Source organism: Corapipo altera, unplaced genomic scaffold, assembly GCF_003945725.1.
Source record: "Corapipo altera isolate COAL_440 unplaced genomic scaffold, ASM394572v1 0, whole genome shotgun sequence".
NCBI classification, from domain to species: domain Eukaryota; kingdom Metazoa; phylum Chordata; class Aves; order Passeriformes; family Pipridae; genus Corapipo; species Corapipo altera.
In genome coordinates, this window is record NW_020884872.1 from 59142484 (window position 1) to 59166685 (window position 24202).

The 24202-nt window shown below is 36.4% G+C and overlaps 1 protein-coding gene across 5 annotated transcripts in view; it reads right to left on the reverse strand.

Annotated features, from left to right (window-relative positions):
* Nucleotides 1-726: 726 nt before the first annotated feature.
* The window catches only part of DGKH (diacylglycerol kinase eta), a 167092-nt gene continuing 143616 nt past the window's right edge, over nt 727-24202 (reverse strand). For 4 of the 5 annotated variants that reach the window (XM_027649729.1, XM_027649747.1, XM_027649756.1 and 1 more), the window contains 5 exons: nt 23299-23391; nt 19279-19398; nt 18800-18908; nt 17289-17419; nt 727-11582 (listed from right to left, as the gene is read on the reverse strand). In XM_027649729.1, coding sequence (XP_027505530.1) covers nt 11493-11582; nt 17289-17419; nt 18800-18908; nt 19279-19398; nt 23299-23391 — 543 coding nt within the window. In that variant the 3' untranslated portion in view covers nt 727-11492. The remainder of the gene's footprint in view (nt 11583-17288; nt 17420-18799; nt 18909-19278; nt 19399-23298; nt 23392-24202) is intronic. The other variant, XM_027649738.1, reaches the window with a different exon arrangement.

Below are 24202 nucleotides of genomic sequence, written 5' to 3' on the forward strand. Positions count from 1 at the left end.
CACATCGTTTTTTCCCTTCTGTATGTGCCATTGATTGTAGTTACTTTCACATCATGTCTTAAGTATCAGCCTAGTACCTCACTGACCTACACGGTAGCTGATGATTGCCTGCAGAACTGCCCTCTGGAATCAACTCAAATGAGTGTTTATCTGGGTTGGTGTTAAGAGAGGTACAGTCTACACTACTTAGGAAAATTGTGTTTGCTTTACTGACACTTACCCTGGAAAAACGGAGCTACTGTATATTCTGTTTTAATGACTGTTGTTACTATGGATGCAAATGCAAATCTGTTTTTGTGCTTAATACACTGTATGCCAGCAAGGTCTAGTGGAAGATCTCTGCAAATGTAAACACATGCACAGTGACCTACTTACATGTGGGTTTGCACATACCCATATAAAGTATGTTTAAAAGCTGTATTCAAAGCCTGTAATTTAAAACAATGTTCAGGCAGTCTCTGACAGACTGAACAGAAATGCTGCTCAACAGTCATTCATCCAAATTTTATTTAGTTTTAACATACAGAGTTTTCTTTTAAATTACAAAGGCTTACACCATGCCAAGGACTTGCCATTGTATTGATTTCTTGGGGAATTTTGGTTTGAATTTGATGGCATTGGTAGCAGCCCATATTTTGAGTGGATAACATCTAAAATTCAGTGTCATGATGTTCAAGGATTTCTACTGATTTCTAGACACAAAAAAAAAAAATTCAAGGACTTACATACATTGAATGCATTCTGTTTATTTGAGAAGGAAGATCTCATATGAGTGCCCATTATGGAAGGCATCTCTTATCATGTACAATAAAATCAACCATTGCTTCCATCAGAATACAAAAATACACATCTCAGTGACTTCCATACAGTAATAAATACATAATCATGCATCCAACAATAAAAAGGCACGGAAAACTGGTCACTTAGTAGTCATAAAAATTACTAGCTATATTAACAAAGCCACCCAAATTATCTGTACAAGGAAATGTAACAATATATTCCAAAGGTGAAAACACATAAAACATCTTTAAAATAGTATATGCAATAAATACCTCAGTTGTTTTTATATATTAAAAATAAAACTGTGCCATTGTAAACAGTATGTAAACAAACAAAATTCACTGTTCCTTACCATTATTACAAGTAAATAAAGCCATAAGTTACACCCCTGCTCTGTTAGATATACTTCATTGGCAAGTTTTGTCAGGCAGTTTAAAGTTTTACTCTTTTCTGCAGCAAATAGAGCCTGCTATGTGTGTAGTTTTAAGTATTAGAGCAATTGCTAAGCTTCAAAACTGACTACCCAGGACATAGTAGGTCATCAAAGAGAACTGGAACTAGGAAAAGCAACTCTTGGAGTGTTACGGACAAAAGTAATTTATTTATACTACATATAATAGTGTCAGTAAAACTTAGCTGCTTATATAACACTGCTCTCCTATAGGTCTTGAGGGGGCTGTACAGAGGTGAAGAGCATCCTTATTCCCACGAGTGGAGAAAGTGAGGCACACAAAGGTTAACTGAGTCGCCCCCAGTCTTGCACCAGCTCCATGGCAGGAAAGTAAAGGCAGAATCCAGACCTCCAGCCACTTCTTCCTCATTTCCTCACATATCACATGGCCTTTCAGACAAATACACGTGTCCTGAACTCTAGCCCTGAATTGCAGAAAGATAACCAACATGCAGAAGGAAAGGTGTCTACTCTCTTCAGTGCCCATCTGCTCTCACTAGTCACCAACTGGAGTAGGAGCATAATAGAAGTTTCTTCCCCACAAATTTGTAATCAGACCCACATTAGCAGACTGGTGAGCCCAGGCATCCTCCACAAGCCTACTACTGTTTGCCTTGACTCTTTATTCTTTTGAGGTCTGTTCCTAAAGCCAACAAACTCCTGGGAAGTTCAACCAAGGTGCATACTTCCTTCCTTAGTAGAAAGGGAAAGAATGGGAATCTGAATATGATCCTTTCTTAAACAAAATTATAGGAAAAGATTTCTGGAAGTGGTGGGCTGCACAGATGTCTTCAGAAAGAGCCTCATGAAGAAGTATGTTTGCCTTGCTATTTCTTCAGCTTTTGATAACCTTGGCATAACCACCTCATTTTACAACTCCCGACTATCCCTGGGATGACTATAATGAAGATAAACTTACCTGCTCCCAACACATATATTTCAAAGTGCATGACAGCTCTTGTTTGAAAATTATATTTTTAGCCTTAGATAAAGAAATTAGGATGCATCTATTTAGCTGTTTCACAGCCTTATCTCTTTTTACAGGGAGAATATACTTCGAGCACACACAATTAAAAGACACCCTGGAAAGGGATTTAGGAAGCACTGCATTAATGGTGTTTTTCCTCCCTTGTGCTATTAAAGAACTGATCCTTCTATGTCTAGACAAGTGATTTCTCTAATGTCAAGCAGCTGTCTGATTTGCCTTACCACTTTATATTTTCATCATTTTAATTCATCCGTGAAATATTAAAAGTCATTCAAAAGACCGGCTCTGAAGATACCTCCATGTCTTGGTAAGACATTTAAAGCCACATACTTACTATATAACATTTTTTTTCCCAATAAGGTACTTTTGGATAAGGTACCTCAAGTGTCTCTTTCCAGTTCTGCAGAGCCAGGTGAACTGCATGAAATCAGTAGGTATGCAAATCAGACAGGACTACTTTTTATTCATCAATTAATACTTCTTCATATTCACCCGCCACATTGCATTCCCTCTTTGCGGAGAGAGGTATGAAGGGTGATCTCTTCTTAGATCTGTATTAAATCTTACAAAAGTTATTTTAGAAGGTGTTTTCTTAGACGTACTCAAGGACCAGATCAGTGAAAAATTCTGTACATTCTCTGAGGCATTTATTCCCATCTATGTTGTAGTTTTCAGGTTCTGTAGAAAAATCCAAATAGTAACTGCAGATTTCACATTGGGAAAAAATAAATATATTTTACTCATTTAAAAAAAATTATCACAGTAGGAAAATAGCCAGTAAACAATAGATTCAGAGAGGTTTAATCTTGGCCCCAGTGAGATCAATGGGAGTTTTGCCAAGGATTTCTTAAAAGCCAAAATTTCACCCAGAATCATATACAATTCTTTAGCTGACAACAATCATAAACATCCTGCCACTCCATTGTATAATTTAAATATTAATAAGTATCTGTAAACATCCTGAAATTCATCTGATATAAAAAATACTATAATAAAAACAATGCAGCATCTCAAGCACTGTATAGTTTTAAGTTTTTTTTGGCTCTACACACAAGTTGGCATCATTATATTGGGCAAAACCAGGGTATGTATATACAAATATATGTACAGGTGTGCTTGCACATACACCCTACAAACTAGATACTACATATCCACACACATCCACGCGCAAATACTGGCAAGAGAACAACATTCATAGGTGTGGCATTTAAAAGTCTAGCAATGATCAGTCTGATGATTGGTCTTATGAGAGGAGCAATTTCCCCCTAGCCAAATCACCTGTAGGCTTACATGTAAAGGCTAAAATTGAAATACATGAACAAGCTTCAAGGAGGACTAAAGTACTGTTTAAAGACAAGCACATGCCTAAGTCCCAACAGATGTTTGCAAAGATGATGAATTTTCTCATGGAGTGAACAGGAACAAGGGGAAAGAAAGGGCAGACACTACTGAGTCCACACCAACTTTTATCTAAACCAGTACGAATCAAGTTATGTGTTTTCATTGAATTGGAAATCATGTGTTTCAGCTTTTTGCTACAAACTGCTATTCAGACCCAAATATATGAGTTAGGCAGAAAATTAGGTCTCTGCAACACTTCCACGTGCACTTTATCCATTCACTCATGTACATTAAGTGGATGTTATTACAGAATTAACTAACAGTTGTACCTGACTAGAATACTAGCTTAAGTTACAAGCCTGGCTAATGACAGAAACCACTCATGTTGGGCTGCAATCCTCTCAGAACCTTTAGACTACCTTTAGATGAAATCTACTTTTTTTAAATGCCAGAACATACACTAAAAATACATTCATGCAATTCCATAGTGCTTGACATTTAAAGATACCTGCTCTAGACATACAGATGTGATAGTGAGAAGTTTGTCAGTACTAACTAATATGTTTGCCAGCGCTGTGAATTAAGAGAAGTAGCTGCTAGTATTGGATGACGTGAAATTATTTGTGTGCAGTGACAGCAACAAAGAAGGACCTGAGGTGAGGTGCAGAGATCAGGCCCTCCACCTTTCAGAAGCACTTCAACAGCTTGTACTCTTTTATGTACAAATCCCATCTATTGCATATCTTGTCTGCCACTGCAAATATTACCTTGCCCTTTGATGATCCCCTCAACATACATAAATTACTAAGGTAACTGGCAGTTCTAGGGAGGTCCCATGTTTCAGCTCTTTTATGATTGTAAGGATATGGTGCAAAAGGGTGGCTAATGAAACAAATTATTTCAGGACAGGTTCCCCAGCTGTGCTCCTCGAGGGAAAAATCGTTATTTTTGTCATATATGGACAACTGCATTTTTCAAGGTGCACAATTTAAGGAGACAGTAAACTAGGACAGAAAGTACAGACACCAAAAGTGACAGATGCCTGTAGAAAATCCTCTGGAATCTGGCTAAGCGGTACAGTCCAAATGCCTATTTCAAGAGATAAAGATGGCATCTTGTGAGAGGAGAGTGCTACTAGGAACCTTCACAGTATCTGCATGCCTGTGTGCTGGTTGTAAACCTTCCTAAACTGTCCAAGTGGAAAATCTTGTACCCTTAAAATTCTCATTAAGAGGCCCTAGACTCTACTTGTCAGCACACATGATCTCCCTCACTGAAAATCAAGACCAAGCAGCTTCGAACAGCTTTCCTCAACCTCCCAATCACAAAATAATTGACTGTGACTGCAAAGAGAATTCAGTCCCAAACAGAGCTTACTTCAACAAACGGCAGGAGAAAAACATAGTTATATCTATAACTCTTTCCCTTTTAATGACGTTGTCAGATTATTAATTAAACTAAAATGTTTTTTATCTAATTAATACTTTAGTTTAATAAAATTGGGAATTCAAATGCTAAATCTCTTTCAATAGTCATAGTAGGGATTTGGGGCACTGTGGAGATTTTATTTTTGGCTTTTCACACAGTTTCCATAAAGAAAACAAACTATCTAATTTTACTTTTAGTTTATTTCTTCCTGTTTTCACCCTCAAGTTCACATGCTCTCATACAGTTATACCTGGATCAAACACAGCTTCCTAGAACAGTTGATTGCAATGATTTTGGAAAAAATTAATTCCAAATTACTTTAAACGTTGTACCATATTTCTTTTAGCTTCAGGAGTTTTTCAATCCTAACACTAGTCTTTGAATCATATTATAAATAGATTTTTCCAAAGTATTTGTTCCATAGAATAAAACATTGATTGGTCACTTGCATACTTGTCCTACTAATAGCTACCATAATTTTCATTATTTTCAGTAGTCTTACACAGCCTGTAGAGTTAGCCAAAACACTTCTCTTTCCAAGGGTATTCCAGTAGTTAGTGTAATCATTAGAGAGAGCTTTCAGCAGGGATTGCAAGAGTATAACTTAAAGGATTTTAGCCCACCATTGCTATGGTAGGCTTTGGAGCCTGAAGCCTTGGTCAGTCTTGATCTTGGAGCACCCTACAACTTTTTCCTAGCCTGCCTGTACAGCTTTTCTGAACAGAAACAGGAGAGAGACATGCAAGGATCTCAGCTTGCCAAGAAGCTGGGATGTCATCCAGACACAGAAGCTGGGAAGCAGCATGAGAACATTAGTAAAGACATGACTGGAGTTAAACATAGATTACACACCTGCTGCTTCTGCCCTCACTAATATAAGCAATAGGTTATATGAACTCAAAATCCCATCAAAGAGCTTATCAAGTTTTTGTCAACTGGGAGACAAGGTCTTGAATTATTTAAAATAGATGTTTGTAATTCTACCATGTACATATATGAATTTCCTGTAGACTGCTCTGAGGTAGGTCTTTAACCGCTACAGCTAAATTGATTACAATTTGTCCAGGAATGCTTTTGGGTCTGTATTCATCTGCATTTTGCCAGTTTGCAAAAGTGTTAACAGTGCTAATATTTTATTATTTATATATGATGAGGGAGTGACATTTTAAGTTTAATTCCATGGACTGAAAAAAAACTACAAACCCTTCAAAATAATTTTTTTCAGTTAAAATATTAAGGGCAATCACTATTAAGCCTACAGAAGTTGCTATGAATTTTGGTATTAGCTCCAACTGGCTACAGAAATAGTCTTCTGAAAGTCTCCAGATGGCTTCCAAATGGATTATAGTTTCTGAGAAACAGACTGGGCTTCTGTATGGCAGAAATGAGCATTTCAAGTACATAAACTAACACTTAAAAGAGCTATTAAACCTAACGCAACAGTAGTAGAAAACAACTAGAAAATTTTTTTTCTTTTTGTAAAAAAGATAAAGTTCCACACAATATTCTACATATAAATACAGGAATTCAAACAACCAGTAAAGATTTTCTACTGATAATTACCAAATGATGTTTTATCAATCCCACCGATGCTACCATTCATCTCTGAAGAGGCAGCAGAGATATTTTAAATCCTGTCCAAACTCTTCAGCTTCCTCAAGTCATCAAAAACTCATTCCTTTACCTAAGACAGCAACACAGTCATGTACAGTTCCTGCAAACATTAAATCTTCGCAGTTAGAATAAGCAGCATCAAACCTTGATGGTATGAAAATCATACCACAAAACATACAACCCATGAAAACAGAATAAAAAATATGGGAGAGCTGCAGTTGAGAGGTACATATATTATCAGGGTGAAAAAATAAATTTAGAATTACTCATATAATTCTCTGTGGCTCGCATTTACTCATATGAGTGACATGATCGTTTCCTGGTTGTAAGTTAAATAAATTGCTCCAGCTCGGTTATCCTCAACAATTTACATCTCACGTGACTTGACCTTTCACAAAGACTTTTTGCACTGCTAATTATTAGTTACCAGAACTGTTGAACTTATGTGCAAGGACTTAATACTTAGGGGCACAGAGACAGAACTGCAGAAACAGTAGTAAAGGTTAGTAATGCAATCATTAATAGGAAGTATAAAGCAAAATGGAATCTCTGTGGGGGTTTTTGTCTTACATGTCCCCTGTGGAATTATAACTATGGATAATATCTAGTTTTACAACTGCTTTTACAGTAGGACTACAGAACATCCTCTCACGTTTACTTTACATATTAATTTTCCATTATGTGTGAAAAAGTTTTCTCCTGCCAGTCTTCCCAAAATGAAGACCAGATGCATTGAAAAACACTGATCATTTTACCCTTGAAATAAGATCTGTTAATTATCAAGGCATTATGAAATTTTCATTAAGTGAATTAGCATTGCTGAGTTCAATTAAAAAGTAAAATTGGCAGGTTATCTATTTCTCTACAAAAAGGATAGGAAAATATGAAATGGACTTTTGTTTAAAAAAAAATCAATTCCTCTCATTTGAATTACAATTATACAACATTGCAGTATGAATTTCTTTGGGCAGAGAAAGAGAGATAAAGATGATTTCTATTTATTATTTACAGGACTAAGCATGTTTGCTCCAGTCCCAAAACAAGAAATACTGGATTGAAATAGTCTGGGAGGGGTTTTGATCATACGCTTTTCATTTTACTGCTCTTCCAAGTTTAAAATACTTTTCTTTGAAAGAAAGAGACATGTAGGAGAAAAAAAAAGAGTGGTTAAGGAAAAATACATAAAAATGTATCAAAGAAAATTTGCACTTCCCATTATATAAGAAAAATTAATTTTTGTTTTTCTTTAAAGTATTGTAAAAAATCCCCAACACCTACAACCACAAGTTTGCTTGATTTCATTCCGTTTCTAAGAAGAAGGTATTAGGCATTATAAAGGCAAAATTTGCATGACCCAAATCAGAAGTTGCTATGGCAATTGAATCCAGTGAACTGGGAAAATACTATTTGAAAACGACAAAACAGAAACATGCATTTTGTAACCTGCTGCCATTTTAAAACATGCATTTCTCATCTTCCCCTCTCTGAGATGTTGAGGTTTTCATCTATACGAATATCATCATCCACTCCAAAAAAAATTCAGATTACTCCGTATTCCTTTCATATTTTAATGTATGCTGACTGACCACATAAATCACATGTATTTATCTAGCAGGAAAAAAATTTCACCCAGTAAACTTTGTATAGTGATAGTCTTCATAAATCTAGCATGCTGAATCAGGCTTCACAAGATCTATTATGATAACTCGTTTTCTAAACCACTAACTGCTTTTAGGGATGTGTTTACCTTAGTTCTCTTGAAATACTGGGATGCATGCTTTGAAGCATTTTTAAGATCAGGATTAAATTAGAAAGAATACCGTTCATTAAAATATGTAGCTATTTATGTTCTTAGTTCTAGGAGCTGGAACTTTTACAGCAGTAGGGAAAAAACCCAATACTTGGAAACTAGAAAAATCATGAGAGAGTAACACTGTGTCTTTAGAAAAGCCACAATTGTGTCTTTAAAAAACACAGTTAAAATCCATGACCTCAGCAGAGAACCCCCATTAAATATTTTGAGCCTCCCTGTCACATGCATTTGCACTTCATAGCCAACACAAGTCTAAGGCATAGAGTTGCATAAAATTTGCTCTCCTGGGCATCTAATAAATACAGCATAAATGATGCAGTTTTTTTTTTCTACTCGTGCGTTAAAAAAAACCTGCTTAGGACAATCAAAGTTAAATTCTTTGGTGCTCATTTAGAAAAATGAACTATACATAGATCATTGATCAGTTGTCCTATACTGAGGTAATTTGAGGAGTGCCATAAGAAAGTTGTTACACACAACATTTGCCCATTTTCCCTGCCTAAAAGCAGCTCCCATTTTTTAATATACTCAGCATACACTTCTACAGTGACCTGAAGAGATCCTGTTCCATAGCCTGTCTTAATGCATTGCACATAGCAAGGCTGAAAGTTGTAAAGAAATCACATCCTACAATCAGGAAAGCAAAGGAAGTTCTTCTGTGCATTATGTCCTTGAATTGACCAGGAAGATTAACTATGTAGTCTACTGTAACGTCAATATACTAGAATGCCGCCACACATTAAAATACAGTAAGCATATGGAGAACCAAAGGGAAAAGGAAATAAAACTCATGAAGACTTGACAGATGTCATCTGAACATCCTTAAAGGGGTGAATATCAAATACATCAAAATAAAAAAAAACCAACCAACCAACCAACAACAACAAAAAACAAACACAAACTTTCCATCGTTTACATAACTTTCCAATTTTGCATATGCTCTTCATACAACACCATGAAAATCATATCATTTGAGAAAGGCATTTTGGTTTGTTTTTTATGGAAAACATAATAGAACACAGCTTTTTACTTTTGTTTGTTTACCAGAATAGTTATATACACAGAGATCCCAGAGTGGTGCCTGCTGAACCTACAGCAGCAAGAGCACAAAAAAATACAGTTGGATATAAATTAAGCCTGTTTTGCTCCTTATGATTTTTTTTTTCCCATAAAACAATGAAGAGACTAGATTTTACTTTCCAGGGGATGAGTCCTGTCTACTTGCCAAGGACCAAGTCCAAGCATATACATGAGAAGTGGAGGGCAAAACCAGGATGCAGTACTTGACATTGGCCCCTTTATACAGAGGAAATAAGCTTTGGCAAAAAACAAATGAAACATTACTCATGAGGAAAACAGACATAGATATTAAGATACTCTTTAACGTGCAAGAAACATCAAAGCTACTCAATTAAGTAAAAGTCAAGTGTGCTCCTTGTGCTGAAATGACACATTGCTAGGAACAGCAAGGAGACTGTAATTCTGTGCAACTTTTCTGTCAGGTGGTGCAATGTCATCTCACCTCAAAAATCTAAGTAGGATTTTTTTTGGAGATATCTGAAAATTATTTTTCTACTAGATTAATACTTCTGTGAAAAATTAACCAGGAAATTCAATTATGAACCTATGTTTCATTTAAGTAAACTGTAAATAACCTTACAAACTCTGGTCTAGTGCAATTTCTAATCAAACATTGTTTTCATTTTTTTAAGATGTTTACTCTCATGGATTACTGTCTTACATGTGATTCATCTTAGCATGCACAGTGTAAAACCTTAGAGTTTGGATTTTCCTAATTTTTTTATGGTCTACTGATGTAGGAGTGCTGTCAAGAAACAAACTGATGTCTTTTTAAAGAAATGCATACAGATGCGTTTTTAAATTAACAGTTAATTAGTAATGAGTAAAAGCTTACCCCACAAAAATCAAATCAGCTGCTACATTTTAAATCTCTTCATATGTATGATAAATAAAATTAAATTTTCTGGTAAAAAATTTCATTAGTCTTTTAACTTGCTTTTTGAACAATACAATAAATAAAACCATTAGTGCCTAAAAGTTCAAATATGCTACAGATGTTTAAGACAACTGAATAACTATATTAAAATGCACCATGAGAAAATTTATTATCATTTTCCATGCAGGAAGCCAATTGATATTTTTGTGAGGTACCGGTCTTTCAAAAATTCTCATAAGTTAGTTACCTGATAAACCTTCTGTACATGATATATTTAAAAATCTAACTGTACAGTATTTCAATCATATATAATCTGCTGAATATGGCATAAATGCTAAGTTTCCACACCCTTTGCCGTAGAACACATTTTAGGCAAAACACAACACTGAGGAATAGAAAGTGCCTGAAACTGAAAAAAAATAAAATAAAGACACTCAAGTAGTAATAAATTAAATCTCATTCAAACTGATATAAAAGTTGTTCAAGTGTTTAAAGTATCAGATGTGTCATGCAACAGAACAACAGACAATTCAGGCAGGCACACCATGCATTATAGTTTGCATTCACGGTATCACAAGGTGTCTTCCCCCTTCTGTGTGGCCAGCAAGTGCTGGATACCTGCTGCACTGCCAGGCACACGTGTTGAACCTTCAAAACCTCTTGGTCTCCTGCACAGGAGGTTTTACAGAGCTGTGCCTCGGAAGGATAACTGGATGACCTCATGCTGTACAGTGGCATCTTGCTGCAGCATAAAGAGAGGCACACTGAGCTGCATGTAAGCAAAGCAATCATTTCTTGATTATATTTTCCAGTCAGTGCGGTTCACCACCAACCAATCGATTTACCAAACTGGGCTTATCCAAACTGGCCAATTTGCACATCAAGAAAATGTCTTTGCAGAACATATCACCTTTTCCTTTTTTTTTTTTTAATTTTGGCACAAATCCTTTCATACTCTTGCAGCAAGTTCTTCACCACACAAGAATTCAGAGATGCTAGCCTGTACAAACACCAGTGCTTCTTCTTCCATAGAGTAAACTACAAAGACAGCTAAGTGCCTGCAACAGCTCTGCTTCTCCAGCAACTTTCCCTTCTCCCTCTAAGGAAAGCACCAGCATAATTACACTTCAGACAAAGGGGTGTTCTTGCCGAGCTCTTTAATTCCCTGGAGAATTCGCTTCATATGACCCACTTTCGTTATCCCCAGGTCCTACAGAAATGTAAACAAACAAACAAAAAAAAAAAAAGAAAGGAAAATAAGGAAGTTTATTTACAAAAACTGAAAAAAACCCTCGTTGATTATGATCTACCTATGCAACAGATGTCTAGAAACATGCTCACTGCAATCGACAGTAACCAGAAAGTGTTAGCAAGTGTTGCCTAACAAAAAAAACTGCTTAGAGCATACAATGAATCCCTCTCTGTCTTGCAGACTGAAAATTACTTACCTGCACTACTGACAACACAAGGCACCCTGATATATATAAAACATCTCTGACTTGACTTCTAAATACAAAACCCTTCACAATTTCTGGCAAAAAAGAACAATCTCCCCCTCCTCTCTAATACAGCAATCAAATGCTTGGTGGGATGTGATGGATTAGAGCTTCTGTCCAGCAATGTCACTTGATCTCAGGCCCTATGATGTCTGCTTTAATCAACAAACACACGTATCCCCAGTTTCTTAAGGGAAAGTGGATGTAATGGCTACAGATATGTAGGACAACTTTCCTTTAGAGAGCAATAGAAAAGGTAAGCATTTGTTTTTCATTCCAAAAAGGATCCATTTGCTAACGTGGATCTTCCTGATTAGAGAGCTGGAAGAAAAATTCTCAGAGACATGACAGTCACATCCCAAAGGAAAATGTAAAAAGCACAAGAGTAAATCTCCTTGTAGTGACCACTAAATCAACTCACTTCAACTGAAACGTTTCTATTATTGGTTTCTGGGACCCATCTCAGTATGAGACAATAGACAGGATTTTTTGCAGCAAACTTCTTCCAGTATGAGTAACAGTTTCAGCAGCATCCTTTTTCAATTTTGACTAGTCCAATGGTCAGAGGAGCAGAACAGGATGCCCAGCTGTGCTAATGATTCCTCACTGCACTAATGAATTTTCAGCTCAGTTTGGTGGAAATCTGCTTCCCTTATCTGTAAAACCCAGTTCTAAAAAAGTCTTTAAAATCCTTGTGTCAGTGATGTTGACCAATTGGCAGAATCAAACACTAGTTATTTGTAGAATAAACCTTATATAAATAGATAGTGATTAAATAAATTAAAAAAAAACAACTTAGAAAAGTTTCACCATCTATTTTTCTGAAATAGAAATCCTTTCATTTTAATAGGAAGATTTTTCCATTTCAAAGACATGAAAAGGAAAGGAGCATAATTGGGCAGCTTGAAAACATTAGTCTCATACAGAGTGGATAATGAAACCACATATATTTTTCTATATATACTCTACCCAAAGCCTGTATCTACCTTCTTACAGCCACAAGAAACTCAGAAAATCTGTATTTTATATTACTTAAAATTAGCGTGCAATTAATTTTAGAAGAAAGGAAGAATGGGGTGGTAAGATGGGCACGAATTAATTACTTGACTATAAAGGTAGCACAGCCAAGATTAAACAGATGGATTAATTTTCACAGAGTCAAGACTGAATCCTGGTTATATTAGAGATGAAAAATAACTTGGTTGTTTCTTCAGCTGAAAATTATCAGCACTATAAATACACGATCACCCTTTACAGCATTCTAGCATAAAGGTGTCAGCATTAAAGAGTTCAAGATATGTTCATAAAAGTCCTCAAATCAATGAGGATTTATAATTTCAAATTTGTGTAATATTTTCTTTTTATGTTAAACTTAATTTTCAAATGAATCAAAAATACACACAACTACTGAAATTAGTAGGGAAAACCCATAAAGATACTTTCCAAACCACAACAAGCCATACAAGTTAAAGGTTAAGAACTTACAAATTCTTCAGAACAAACATTTTTTCATGAGCAGAACTTCTATTGGATAAGCAACATAGTGACATGCTGCTGGACTTCAAAGATCAGAGGAAAGAATCATATCATGAAATTCCCAGAAAAGTCAGGCACTTTTTCCACCAGCCTCGTAAAGCATCCTAAACAACGCCTATGTTTCAGAGGCAAGAGATTTTGGTTTTATTTCTGTTCCAGTTGAAGGTGCTCTAATGCCTATGAGAACAGCAAGTCTCAAGAGCCTCATCACAAATTCTGGGGAGCCCTTTGATAAATTCTGCTATACTTCCGGGGGGAAAAAACCCAACCAACAACTTGGAATTTTTATGCTTTTGTAATAGTTTTCAATTTGGTGGCAACCAGAATTTATATATTCCTGGCACTACATGTTATCTAGTATTCTCAAGTTTACTGCTCATGCAGGAAAGTTTGCAGAAATTGTTTCACCTCAGACTAAAAAGATCTGCTACATCAGCATATCATGCATCATTCAGAAAAAAAGATCCCCAGATATCTCTGCATTTTTATGTATGCATGGGTTTCATCATCCTCTACATAACCTGTTAATATCTAATTGATATCTAATTAACATAAATTCAATTTGAGTAACATACAGTTTTGAAGACAAGACTCTAGCCAGAGTCTGAAGAAAAAAAAATAGCCTTTCTTTTTCCCTAGCTATGGCCTTAAAATTACAGTATCACCTCTTTCTGCTTTCCACTATTACTGCCACTTCCAGGCCATTCTTTTGGCCAAATGTACCACCAATGTAATACTAGCAAACAATTTATATAAACACTCCTTAATATCAACATCTTCCAAATGACAAATCTACTCTACTTGCATTCCCAGTGTAAAAAGCCATCTGGCATGCATGAAGGCTAATAAATCTTACAAAACCTTTTGTATGCAAGAACTTTTCCAAAACATGCTGCTGTGAAACACAGGCAGGAAGTGCCACAGTCCTCAACACAGATTTTAGCTTGACTGGCAATGCTCATCAAGGTAACATGTCATAGAAATCCTTCCTCCAAGGAAGCTCTAAGGAGACATCATCCTCTCATCCTCCCAAATGTGTTGCAGTTCTGATTATGACTAAGTTGCATGCATAGGAACATGGTTATCAATGCTAAGAATGCAAGTATTTATTTCAGAAAAATCAGAGGCTAGTTTTCAGTGAGTTTGCTTGTAAAATAAGGTTTTAAAAAAGGTCACACCAAGTTGTCTTTCTACACTTTCTACAGCACAATTCACAACTCCCTGCCCAGCCATTTCTCAGAAAAAAAGGAAATCATATGGGTATAAAATTCTAAGATTCCCTAACATAAAATCAGGCATAGGAGGGTGAAGAAAGGGTAGTACTGCAGGAGCTGGGTGGAAAGAGGTATCTGCTTCCTCTTGGAGGTGTTCTCTATTTGCCAGTTGCCACACAGAGCTAACTGAGAAGAGGATCTAAAAGCTATGCAGAAATACAGTAAGAAGTGCCCAATTCTTCAGTTATCGTATCTATGTATTTCAGCAATGAGTGCAAAGGCAGAGAGTTTCATCAAATCCTTTTCCATACTGATTTTTATATCTACTTTTGACCACAGAAAGATAGGTGGGCCCAAAGGATTCAATTAAATCAGGTACATATTTTTCTTATTGCACATATGAGTGGTAATAGAGGTAAATCTATTGTACATGACTTAGGACCTTGTGAGCCAATGGCGATCCCATTCAGCTGGTCAGCAAGCACAAGCCTTGCAGTGGAGGAGAGGCTGTAGACACATTATAGCTTGCAAGAGCACTGACGACTCATCTGCACCACTTTGATAGACAAAGGGAGGAAAGATTCACAGGGCAGCTTGTGACATACTGCTAGTACTAGCAGTACTGCTCATTTCCGTAGTATCACATTACACATCTTGACAGCAATTCAGGCCACTGGCAAAAAACTGCAGGCTGCCTGAGCAGCCTTAATTGGCTCCCTGCAGAGATCACACCCCATATGTAGCCAACAGTGCTAAACTCTGCTATTTAAATTCAGTGGTGTTACATAGAGTGAAAGACATGGTTAGCCAAAAACTTGGCCTAGCTTTTAAACAGCACTGATCTAGAAGCTCTCAGCATCTGCTAATGAGCGCATGGGGGGCTCATTCTGGAGCAAGATTCTGGTCAGCAAAGGACATTTCCTTGGCAACTTGTGTAGAGCAACTCCTTATCCTATGTGTCTCCAGGCAGCACTAGATAGAGGGGACAATAGGCTCTGTAGGCTCTCTATAGGCCCTCTAAGAGAAGCTTTTAGATATTTCATGGCATAGACCTTTGGGATGGGGTTTTATTTACCCTGAATCAAATCAGCATGTATCCTAGTGACAGGGATGACAGGTCGATGATTACCCTGCTGCAGATATTTACTTGGTTGAAGTGCCAGTCTTCTGGGCAAGCAGTCAAATTGGTACCTATGAGAAATAAGGCATGGCCAGAAGCCATGTCTAGTTTAGCACTGCTCTTACCCACCATTATTTATTGCAACAAGCTGGACTTGCAAATATATGCTGGACATGCAAGCATATGCTGGACATGCAAACATATGCATGGTGTGATGCTGAGTTTCCCAGATGAGTTTTAAGTTTGTTCATCACTTATACAGAACAAGGACTTGCAAAATTCATCACTGGAACATTGTAGTGGAGTGCTTGGACAGTTTTCTGTTCTAAATTTTGGCATCAAGGAACTGTCCTGAAACTGTCCCTGCATGTCAGAAACTATCCTGAAAGAAAGGAATTTAACTTCTGTGGAAAGACACTTAGGCAATCTAATACCAAAGGGTAAAATAATACACAACAGCCAAAGAGATTATCTCAAACACAGGTGTCTTCAGCAGCTGCCTTCTACTGTAACAGTCACACAATGCAAGCACTACCTTATAAAGCCAGGATTTCATGCTATACAAGAAACTTTACCTAAAGTAGCAAATTTGTATGAAAATACTGTCTCTATGTGCAGACTCCTGCCACTGTGGCTAGAGCAATGACATGCACTCTAAATGTAAATGTTGACAATTTATACAATATCCTATTTCCTCTCTTATGTGCTAAAAGCAGTTGCAAAACACATTACCAAGAACTCATTACTACTGAGTTCCTGGAAAAAGTAATGTAATGAATCCCCAAAGATATAACTTCTATTACATATAATGGATGCACTTAAGTCATTCTTGAAAAGGACCAGCATGCTCAAATAACAGCCTCAGACTGCTGGGTAACATTTCTCCCTGCAAAACTTACCAATCTGACCTCAGAAGAAGAAAGTTTTACAATTTTGGAGTCAAAAAAAAGTGCTCTTTTTTAAATATATATTGACAAAATCAGGCAGAGGTCGGTCAGGGATGAGAAAATCTATTTTGACGCACAAACACCAACACCATGTAAGTCCAATGTTGCAATTTATTGAGCTGCGTATCTCTCTCACACCAGCTCTATCCAATATATATATAGATAGATACAATAAATCATCTGGAGCAGATCAGCCCTTGCAGTAGATAGATTCAAAATTATTATCACCACCTTCCACTGATCCATACTGATCACGTTTAATGGAAACAGTGAACTCTTGAAGATAACATTATATTACACTGATGCCACTAGGATATCAAAGGTGCTTCTCCTATGCATTTTGACATAAACTGCAATGCTATCATTCTACATAGAGTGCAAAAAAAAAAAAAGGAAATTTCGGATAACACAGATATTCTTGGCTGTGAATTCAAGTCAGCACTTCAGAAAGTGAGGCACAAGGACAGCGCGTATTAGTTTATTGCATATTTGCACAGTGTAAGCCAAGCTACAAGCAATGACAAGTGCAAGGAAAGAAGAAAAGTTGGTGTTGTTTTGTCAAAGAAAATGGTCAATAGCAGAAAAGTAGCACAAAGGAAATACCTTAAGATCTCGCCTTTCCAGATGTAAAAGCTCAGAGCCTCGGATGTCATGGCTGATGAAGATTTCTTTGTACTCTCCCAAACTGAGCAGATCCAGCCAAGCAGCAACTTCATCTGTGCCCCATTTTTGAACTACCAAAGTTAAGAGCAAAACCCCCTTAATTTCTACATGCTCAAATGCATCACAAGCAAAGGTTAGGCCAAAGAGAGTGGAAAACAGAGTAGAATTGCCGTGCTAGCGAAGGGAAAGGTTAGAGGTGTCATTTCCACAAAAACTTACAGTTTCCTTTTTACATGCAGGTTACAGGTTAGCAGTTAACATGAGAAAGTATCTAAACAAAGTTGGGGTTCTTTGCTTTGCAGCCATGCTTTCAGCTTTACTCCAGTTTCTTCAGTAAAGCCTTTTTTTAAAACATCATGTCCCAACAAATTCACATTAAACCAGCTTAGGATCAGTGACGCAAAATCTAATGATGTTCTGCTTTATGCCATTAATTTATTAGAAGCCATCCAAGGAGAGGAGAAGCCTTCAAAAACTAATTAACATGTAAAATTAAAACAGCAACCATACCTCAAATAGAGCAATGGCAGCAAGCAAGTCCAGTTTTAATTAACAGATTCTAGTATTCTTAATTAATAAAAGTACTCTTTAAGCTACTGTGTTACAAAGGCCATTAAGAAGCTCTCTATAAAACATTGTTCTCTAAGGTTAGTTGCCCACATTAGTCCTATTAAGACCACATTTATTAAAAAATTAGCTATGCTACTTATTGCTATAATTTTGCAACTTGATTCAATGCCGATCACTTTATAAAGAAGTGAAACCTTAAATCTAATCTGAAAACTAAAGTTTGAGCAACAACTGCAAGACTTTGCAGATTATGACCAATTCATTAAAAAGATAAAGACATAGAAACAGTTTTAGGACCATCTGATCCTGGACATAATCTTAAGGAAGTAAGTTCATGGATAAGAGTGGGAAGAGAGGAGAGTGGAGTTTGTTCAACTTCTAATTATAAAATCAATATTGACTATCATGGTTTTTTGTTTGATCTATGTCATTTGCTGAACTTATAACCCATCTGAAATTTAAGAATATCTGGCTAATTAAAACGGTGTGATAAAAGCTATTGCACACCTTCTGGAACTAACCTGAAAAACCTGAACTGGAGCTTCACAGGGAAACAACATGTTTACCCACAGCTTGTATGGCTATGAGTTAATCAAATGGAACCACCAGCAAAGACACAGGTCCTGTTGCATGATAAAACTACCTAAGTATTTTCACAGTACTTCTTTGGTTCACTTGGAAGTATTTGAGTCTTACTGAATGCTTTCTAAACGTACTGAAAGAAGTCTTTATCCTAATGAAGATGCCGAGTAGCTCAGTTGCTTTTCACTCTGACTTTACTCATAGGTAGAACACATAATGTTGCCTCTTACCAAGAAAACCCCACGAAATCACGTTTTCCACAAATTCTACTATTTTTCTTGTAATTTCAAAACACATACCAGGCTGAGAGCTGCTCTTATGCTTCTGAACTTTTTCTTTTTTAAACTTTGGCACTATACGAAACACCGTACTTCTGTTGTTTCTTTTAGTATAATCCAGAGGGGGATCCTGTATGAAATAATGGACATGGTTACCTTTAATTAACAGAAAACAACAGTTAAATTACATGCTTGTGATAATAATTCATAGTTAATCTCAAAAACTAAAACCCAATTTTACTTCTGTAAAGAATAATGTCAGGATTTAACTCTATATGTGTTTCATTTATTAAATAATTATTCAAAACCTTTACATTCACAAACAGGAAAAAAACACCAAAAAAAAAAGCCCTAAGCTTAGAAGCTTGTTCACAGCAGACAGAAATGATCCAGCATCACTACTGAAATTGCTTCTCTGGTAATGAAAGATTCTAACTTATTCTTCCCTGTCAAAAGAAAATTAAGTTCACTTAAAATCAGGAAGTACTCATCAAACTTACCTCATCATCATTTGGTTGAAAAACATAATAAAGCCAAGGAATCTCAGCAAGTTTTCTCAACTCTATTTCCACACTGTGCAAAGCATCAGACAACAGTTCTTCATGGGGAGCTTCTAACTGCTGTTTATAAACAGGTCAGAAAACCAGTAATTTTAGAGTCATTGAGATTTAAGATTTAAATCTAGATATGTTGTTACCACGCACAAATAGATGACTACCTCATGGTGAGTGTAAAACAAACAGTGAAAACAAATAATAAATAATCTTCCAAAATTACTTTCCTTGGGAGATGCATCAGACCACCTTGACACTACATTTTCCATGGTCCCAAGCACAAAGGGATGACTGAGACAGCTGAGATTTTTGGACCGCAATCACTGTCATCATTCACTGCATTCCAGAGTCTTTATAGAGCAAGAGTTATCTGGTAACACCACTACCTAGGACACACTAGAAAAGGAAACTACCAGCGTAAGAGAGAGAAAACCTGAACAGAAGAGCAAGCATCTGGAAAATCTTTGTATGGAAAGTGGTGTAAAAAAACTGAGTAGAAGGCAGTAAGCCTGAGTTATTTTTTGCAAATGTTTTCAGATAGTAGATTGCTCTCTCTTGGTCAAGTAAGAGGAAATGGATCTTGCTGAAGAGGCTTCATGCCCAAAGGTCTTACAGTACTGATATGTTACTTGCACTATCCCTTCTAAATAGGTGAGACATGGACCAATAGACACTGCTGCTGGCTGAGGGTGGGAAGAACTCCTTGACAGGAGACAAAAACATCAAGAACATCAGTGAAGGCCAAAGAGTAAAAGAAAGCAGTGGCAGTGTAAAAACCTTGGGACTTGCTGGCCTATGGCAATTTGTCTCTAGCAATACTTTGAGAACCCCATGGAGGTACCTGTTTTCTTTAAAACTCCAGTCTGAAAAGTATTCTGCAGCTGTTTTGTGAGTGAAGAGGTAACGAAGGCAGCTGACCCCTAGAAAAGCCGTTTTGAGCTGACTCCTGGAAAAGCTGTTTTTTGCTGAAACACCATTTTGAGGTAAAGAATTGAATCCTAGAAGAAGTTGCTTGGAATCACTAATAAAGCAATCTGAACATTTATTTTTCTCTTTAAAGTAAAAGAAGTCCCAAACCAGTGCAGAATATCCTTTTGAAAGGATACATTACATTCATCCTAGTGAATTCATTTTTTAAATGGAGTTCTAAGAGAATATCTGATCTATACTGCCAGAAAAAGATTTTGACATTGCTGGGGTTTGGTGATAAATTGCAAGCCCTCATTAATTTATCTGACCTAACACAAACTTCTTTCCTTTGCTTCAATAGTTTGCAAAAGTTTTCAAAAGACAGAACATCCTTCATGAGAGCTTGCTGTCTAGTACAGTAGTACCGGAAATATAAGCTCCTTTTGCTATTGTGTTATTTTCTCTTCTAAAGCTCATAGAATTCAGTGTCCATAAACAGACTTTGATGTTTCTTTTGTCTTACCTTTTTTTTTAATGCAAATAGTTCAGTTAATCTGGAGCACAGTAGAAGAGTCATTTGCCTATGAAGAAGTTACAACTTTTCTTGTGTTTTCATTTTTGAGAAATTATTCAATTCATCTATTTTCTATAAATGAATGAAGCAAAGAATTCTGTCTTTCTCAACAAACACTTATCTAATTGCTTGATTCTCAACTGCTTGGGGACAAAAAAACCCACTCATGTGATGGTTCTCCTGAAATAAACTCAAAATAATAGTGCAATTCTGGTATGGGAAGAATCAGCAATTTAGTCTGTATTCTCCTCCTACAACATCTTGGAAAACCTTCTTCTTTCCAAGACAAAAATTAACACTATGAATGAAACAATGAAAATAAAGAGTTTTTTCAATTCCTTCCCAATTTAATTTTTTAATATGAAAATATTTTATTTCAAGTGAGCTTAGATAATTTCTTTCAGTTGAAATTAAAAATTCCTAATGGAATTAATTTTCTCCTAATGCATTTGAAAACTGTGCTCTGCTGCAGACTGGAAATGCTTTTTAAAAATCAAAAATGGAAACAGTGTCTTTGGAAAGCATCTAGACAAAACACGGTATTTTTAATTTTTTCCAAACTTTATTCCAGCTATAACCCTCTGGGAGATTCCACAAATCAGCTTTATTGTCCTATCTTGAGCAGCTTGGTCTCGTAGAAGGCATCCCTTCCCACGGCAAGGGAGTTACAACTGAATGATCTTTAAAGTCCTTTCCAATCCAAACCATTCTGTGATCCTAAGAAGCAGCTTACTAAGTGCTCTAGTTTAGTTGCTGGCTGGGGTTAAATCATGACATCAAGTAGTATATGCAATAAAGACATCAGTTTACTGCTATCAGGAGCTTTGATCACAGAAAAGAGGGGTGAGAGAGAACTGAAGAGGCAAAAAAAAAAAAAAGGAGGAGGATATCAGAGAAAGAATGTCTGCCTTTGTGAGAGGAGAAAAATAATTTGGAGAACAGGTTATGAAGGGAGCAGCTGATGCATCAAGGAACACCTTACACTTCATCATTTTAATAGAATGAGGGACCAGTATACATGCAACTTCAGCATTTATAAAATACATGGCAATAAGGTTAACCAGGGTCCCTTGTTACTGTGGTTGTGAAAAACTATTCTAAACAAGTATGATGTCAAATGAGTGTAATGGACATGTCTGGAATAGTATCTCAGTATCTTCCAAGCAGTGTTTTTATTAAACAATGGGCTTGATGTAGACTCATGAAGACATTTGCACAGACCAGAATGAGAAGTACAACATGTAAAAATTCAGAAATGGAAAAATGAATCAAATTAAACTTTGGAGCCTGAACAAGGGACCGGTTCAACAACACAATGAGATCACAACTGGCTGCAGAAAAGGTAATGTTTCAAGGGGAAGGTTTCCATAACATTATTTCCAGTCTGCCTTGATAAATTTCACCAGTCCTAGTATGACATCTCCAACTTAAATGTTTTCTCCTAATTCCTTTTCCTAAACTATTTTAAAATTTTAAAAAAGTTCTTTCTTTTAATTCCCCTTTAAATCTGAAATATGGGGGATTAGTAACAGCAATTTGAAAAAAACAGCGAGATATTTTTCCCGTTTCTTGGACCAAAACATCTAATGAATAACTTTTCCTTTGAAAACATTCTGAAATAAAACATATGAATCTAACTTTTGACTATTTCTAGAACTTAAACCATATGACCTTTAGACTATATTCACTTTTGGTTACTCTAAAATAGACTCATACCATTTACCACTTGTGTAAAAAGGTATGTGAACCTGCATCAGTAATTCCATACCCTAACTCAGATAAATGAAAATATTCCTATTAATATCCATTTTTAATTACAACACTTAAACAGTAAGTTAGTAATAAATCTGCTTTTGAACCTAAGAAAATGTAACTGTTTCTTACGAGTATGTTCTTAATGTAAAGAAAACCTGACATCTTTATTCTCTTCACAATGTCACATAAAGAAACTTTCTAATTATTACCAGTTAAAGATTATAAAATAACTCCTGACAGGTATTAGAACAAGGGTAATATTTACTTGCCCAGACTAGATCTGCGGAAGCTGAATGCACTAGTCTAAACAGCTCTCACCCCAGGTTCTCCTTAAACTCTGAAGATGGTCACATAATAGTACACTCTAGAAGTTCTCTTAAATGCTTTATCTCCAGGAGATGATTTATCTTTTTCTAAGATAACCCTCCAAGACAGCTGAGTGTGACAGCCTCAACAGGGACACTTACTTCTCTCCACTGACTATTAAAAAGAAGAGTACAAGCAATGACCTAGCTACCTGACATGAGGCAAGATGGATGCCAGTCTTGGACAAGAATTCTTAATCCATTCTAATCCAACCACAAATGCAGTGTAATATCCTCTATATGTATTTTACAGAGCTTCTTGCAGCACATCATAAATTCTGCACCGATTTTAAAAAATCAGCAAAGAAAAAAATCATAGATAATCTGAAGGAAAGAATAAAACCAAGTGTCTTGTGATCTTACCAAAGGAACTCTTCCTACCAGCAGAGATTCCGTTTCATTATGTAAGGCCTTCACATTGACAGCTATCTCCATGGCAGTGTTTCTGGTAAGGCTCTGGAGAATAAGAAGTATAAACAATATCTGAAGTGATGCAAGTCAGACTAAGTACTTTGGGCTTACAGAACAGATCTTAAGTGCCTTCTCCTAGGAGTAATACATCAATTTAGCTCTAAACTGACAAATTTTTCAGTACTGAGAATAGAAACCAAAAATATAGTATTTATTTACTGTCTTTTGTTCAATTTTATTTAGTATGACCTTAACACAATCCTGAATATCATCAAATGACCAGCCATCTGTGAGACAAATCCATGAGTTTTACGTATGACAAAGGCCAGCCGAGAAGTTGTGGGTCTCATTTAACAACAACTGTTGATCTCAATTTTTCACCTTATCCTTAGCAGAAGTAAGCTACAAGCCATACTTTAAGAAGCAAAGGGCAACTGATATATTTATCATGTGTAAATTTAGTTTAGATATAGATAGTTTCTACCCAATTATCTTTTCTGGGTCCAATTCCTGAAAAGACCTAGATTGTCTAGTGGGAAGAGAGGAAAGAGGAAACGCATTTCCCTACAGCCCCTTTGCATTCTCTGCATAGCACTTGAATAGCAATTAAGCATGCAAATTTCTCTGAAAGCATCCACAGAAATTGACCTTTATGTAGTAATAGAACTAGTTCAACCTTTGTCATGCCTCCACTCTCTGTTTAGGGACGTGCCTTCACAGTCATCTGCAGGCAGAAGTGAGCTTACTTTGCCAATTGCTTTTGCTGTTTGCACCACCTCACTTGATTAAATAAGCACTGCTGCATCACTTCTGGAGGAGCACCCTTGGCTGTGGACCACCACTGCCAACGAAGCGA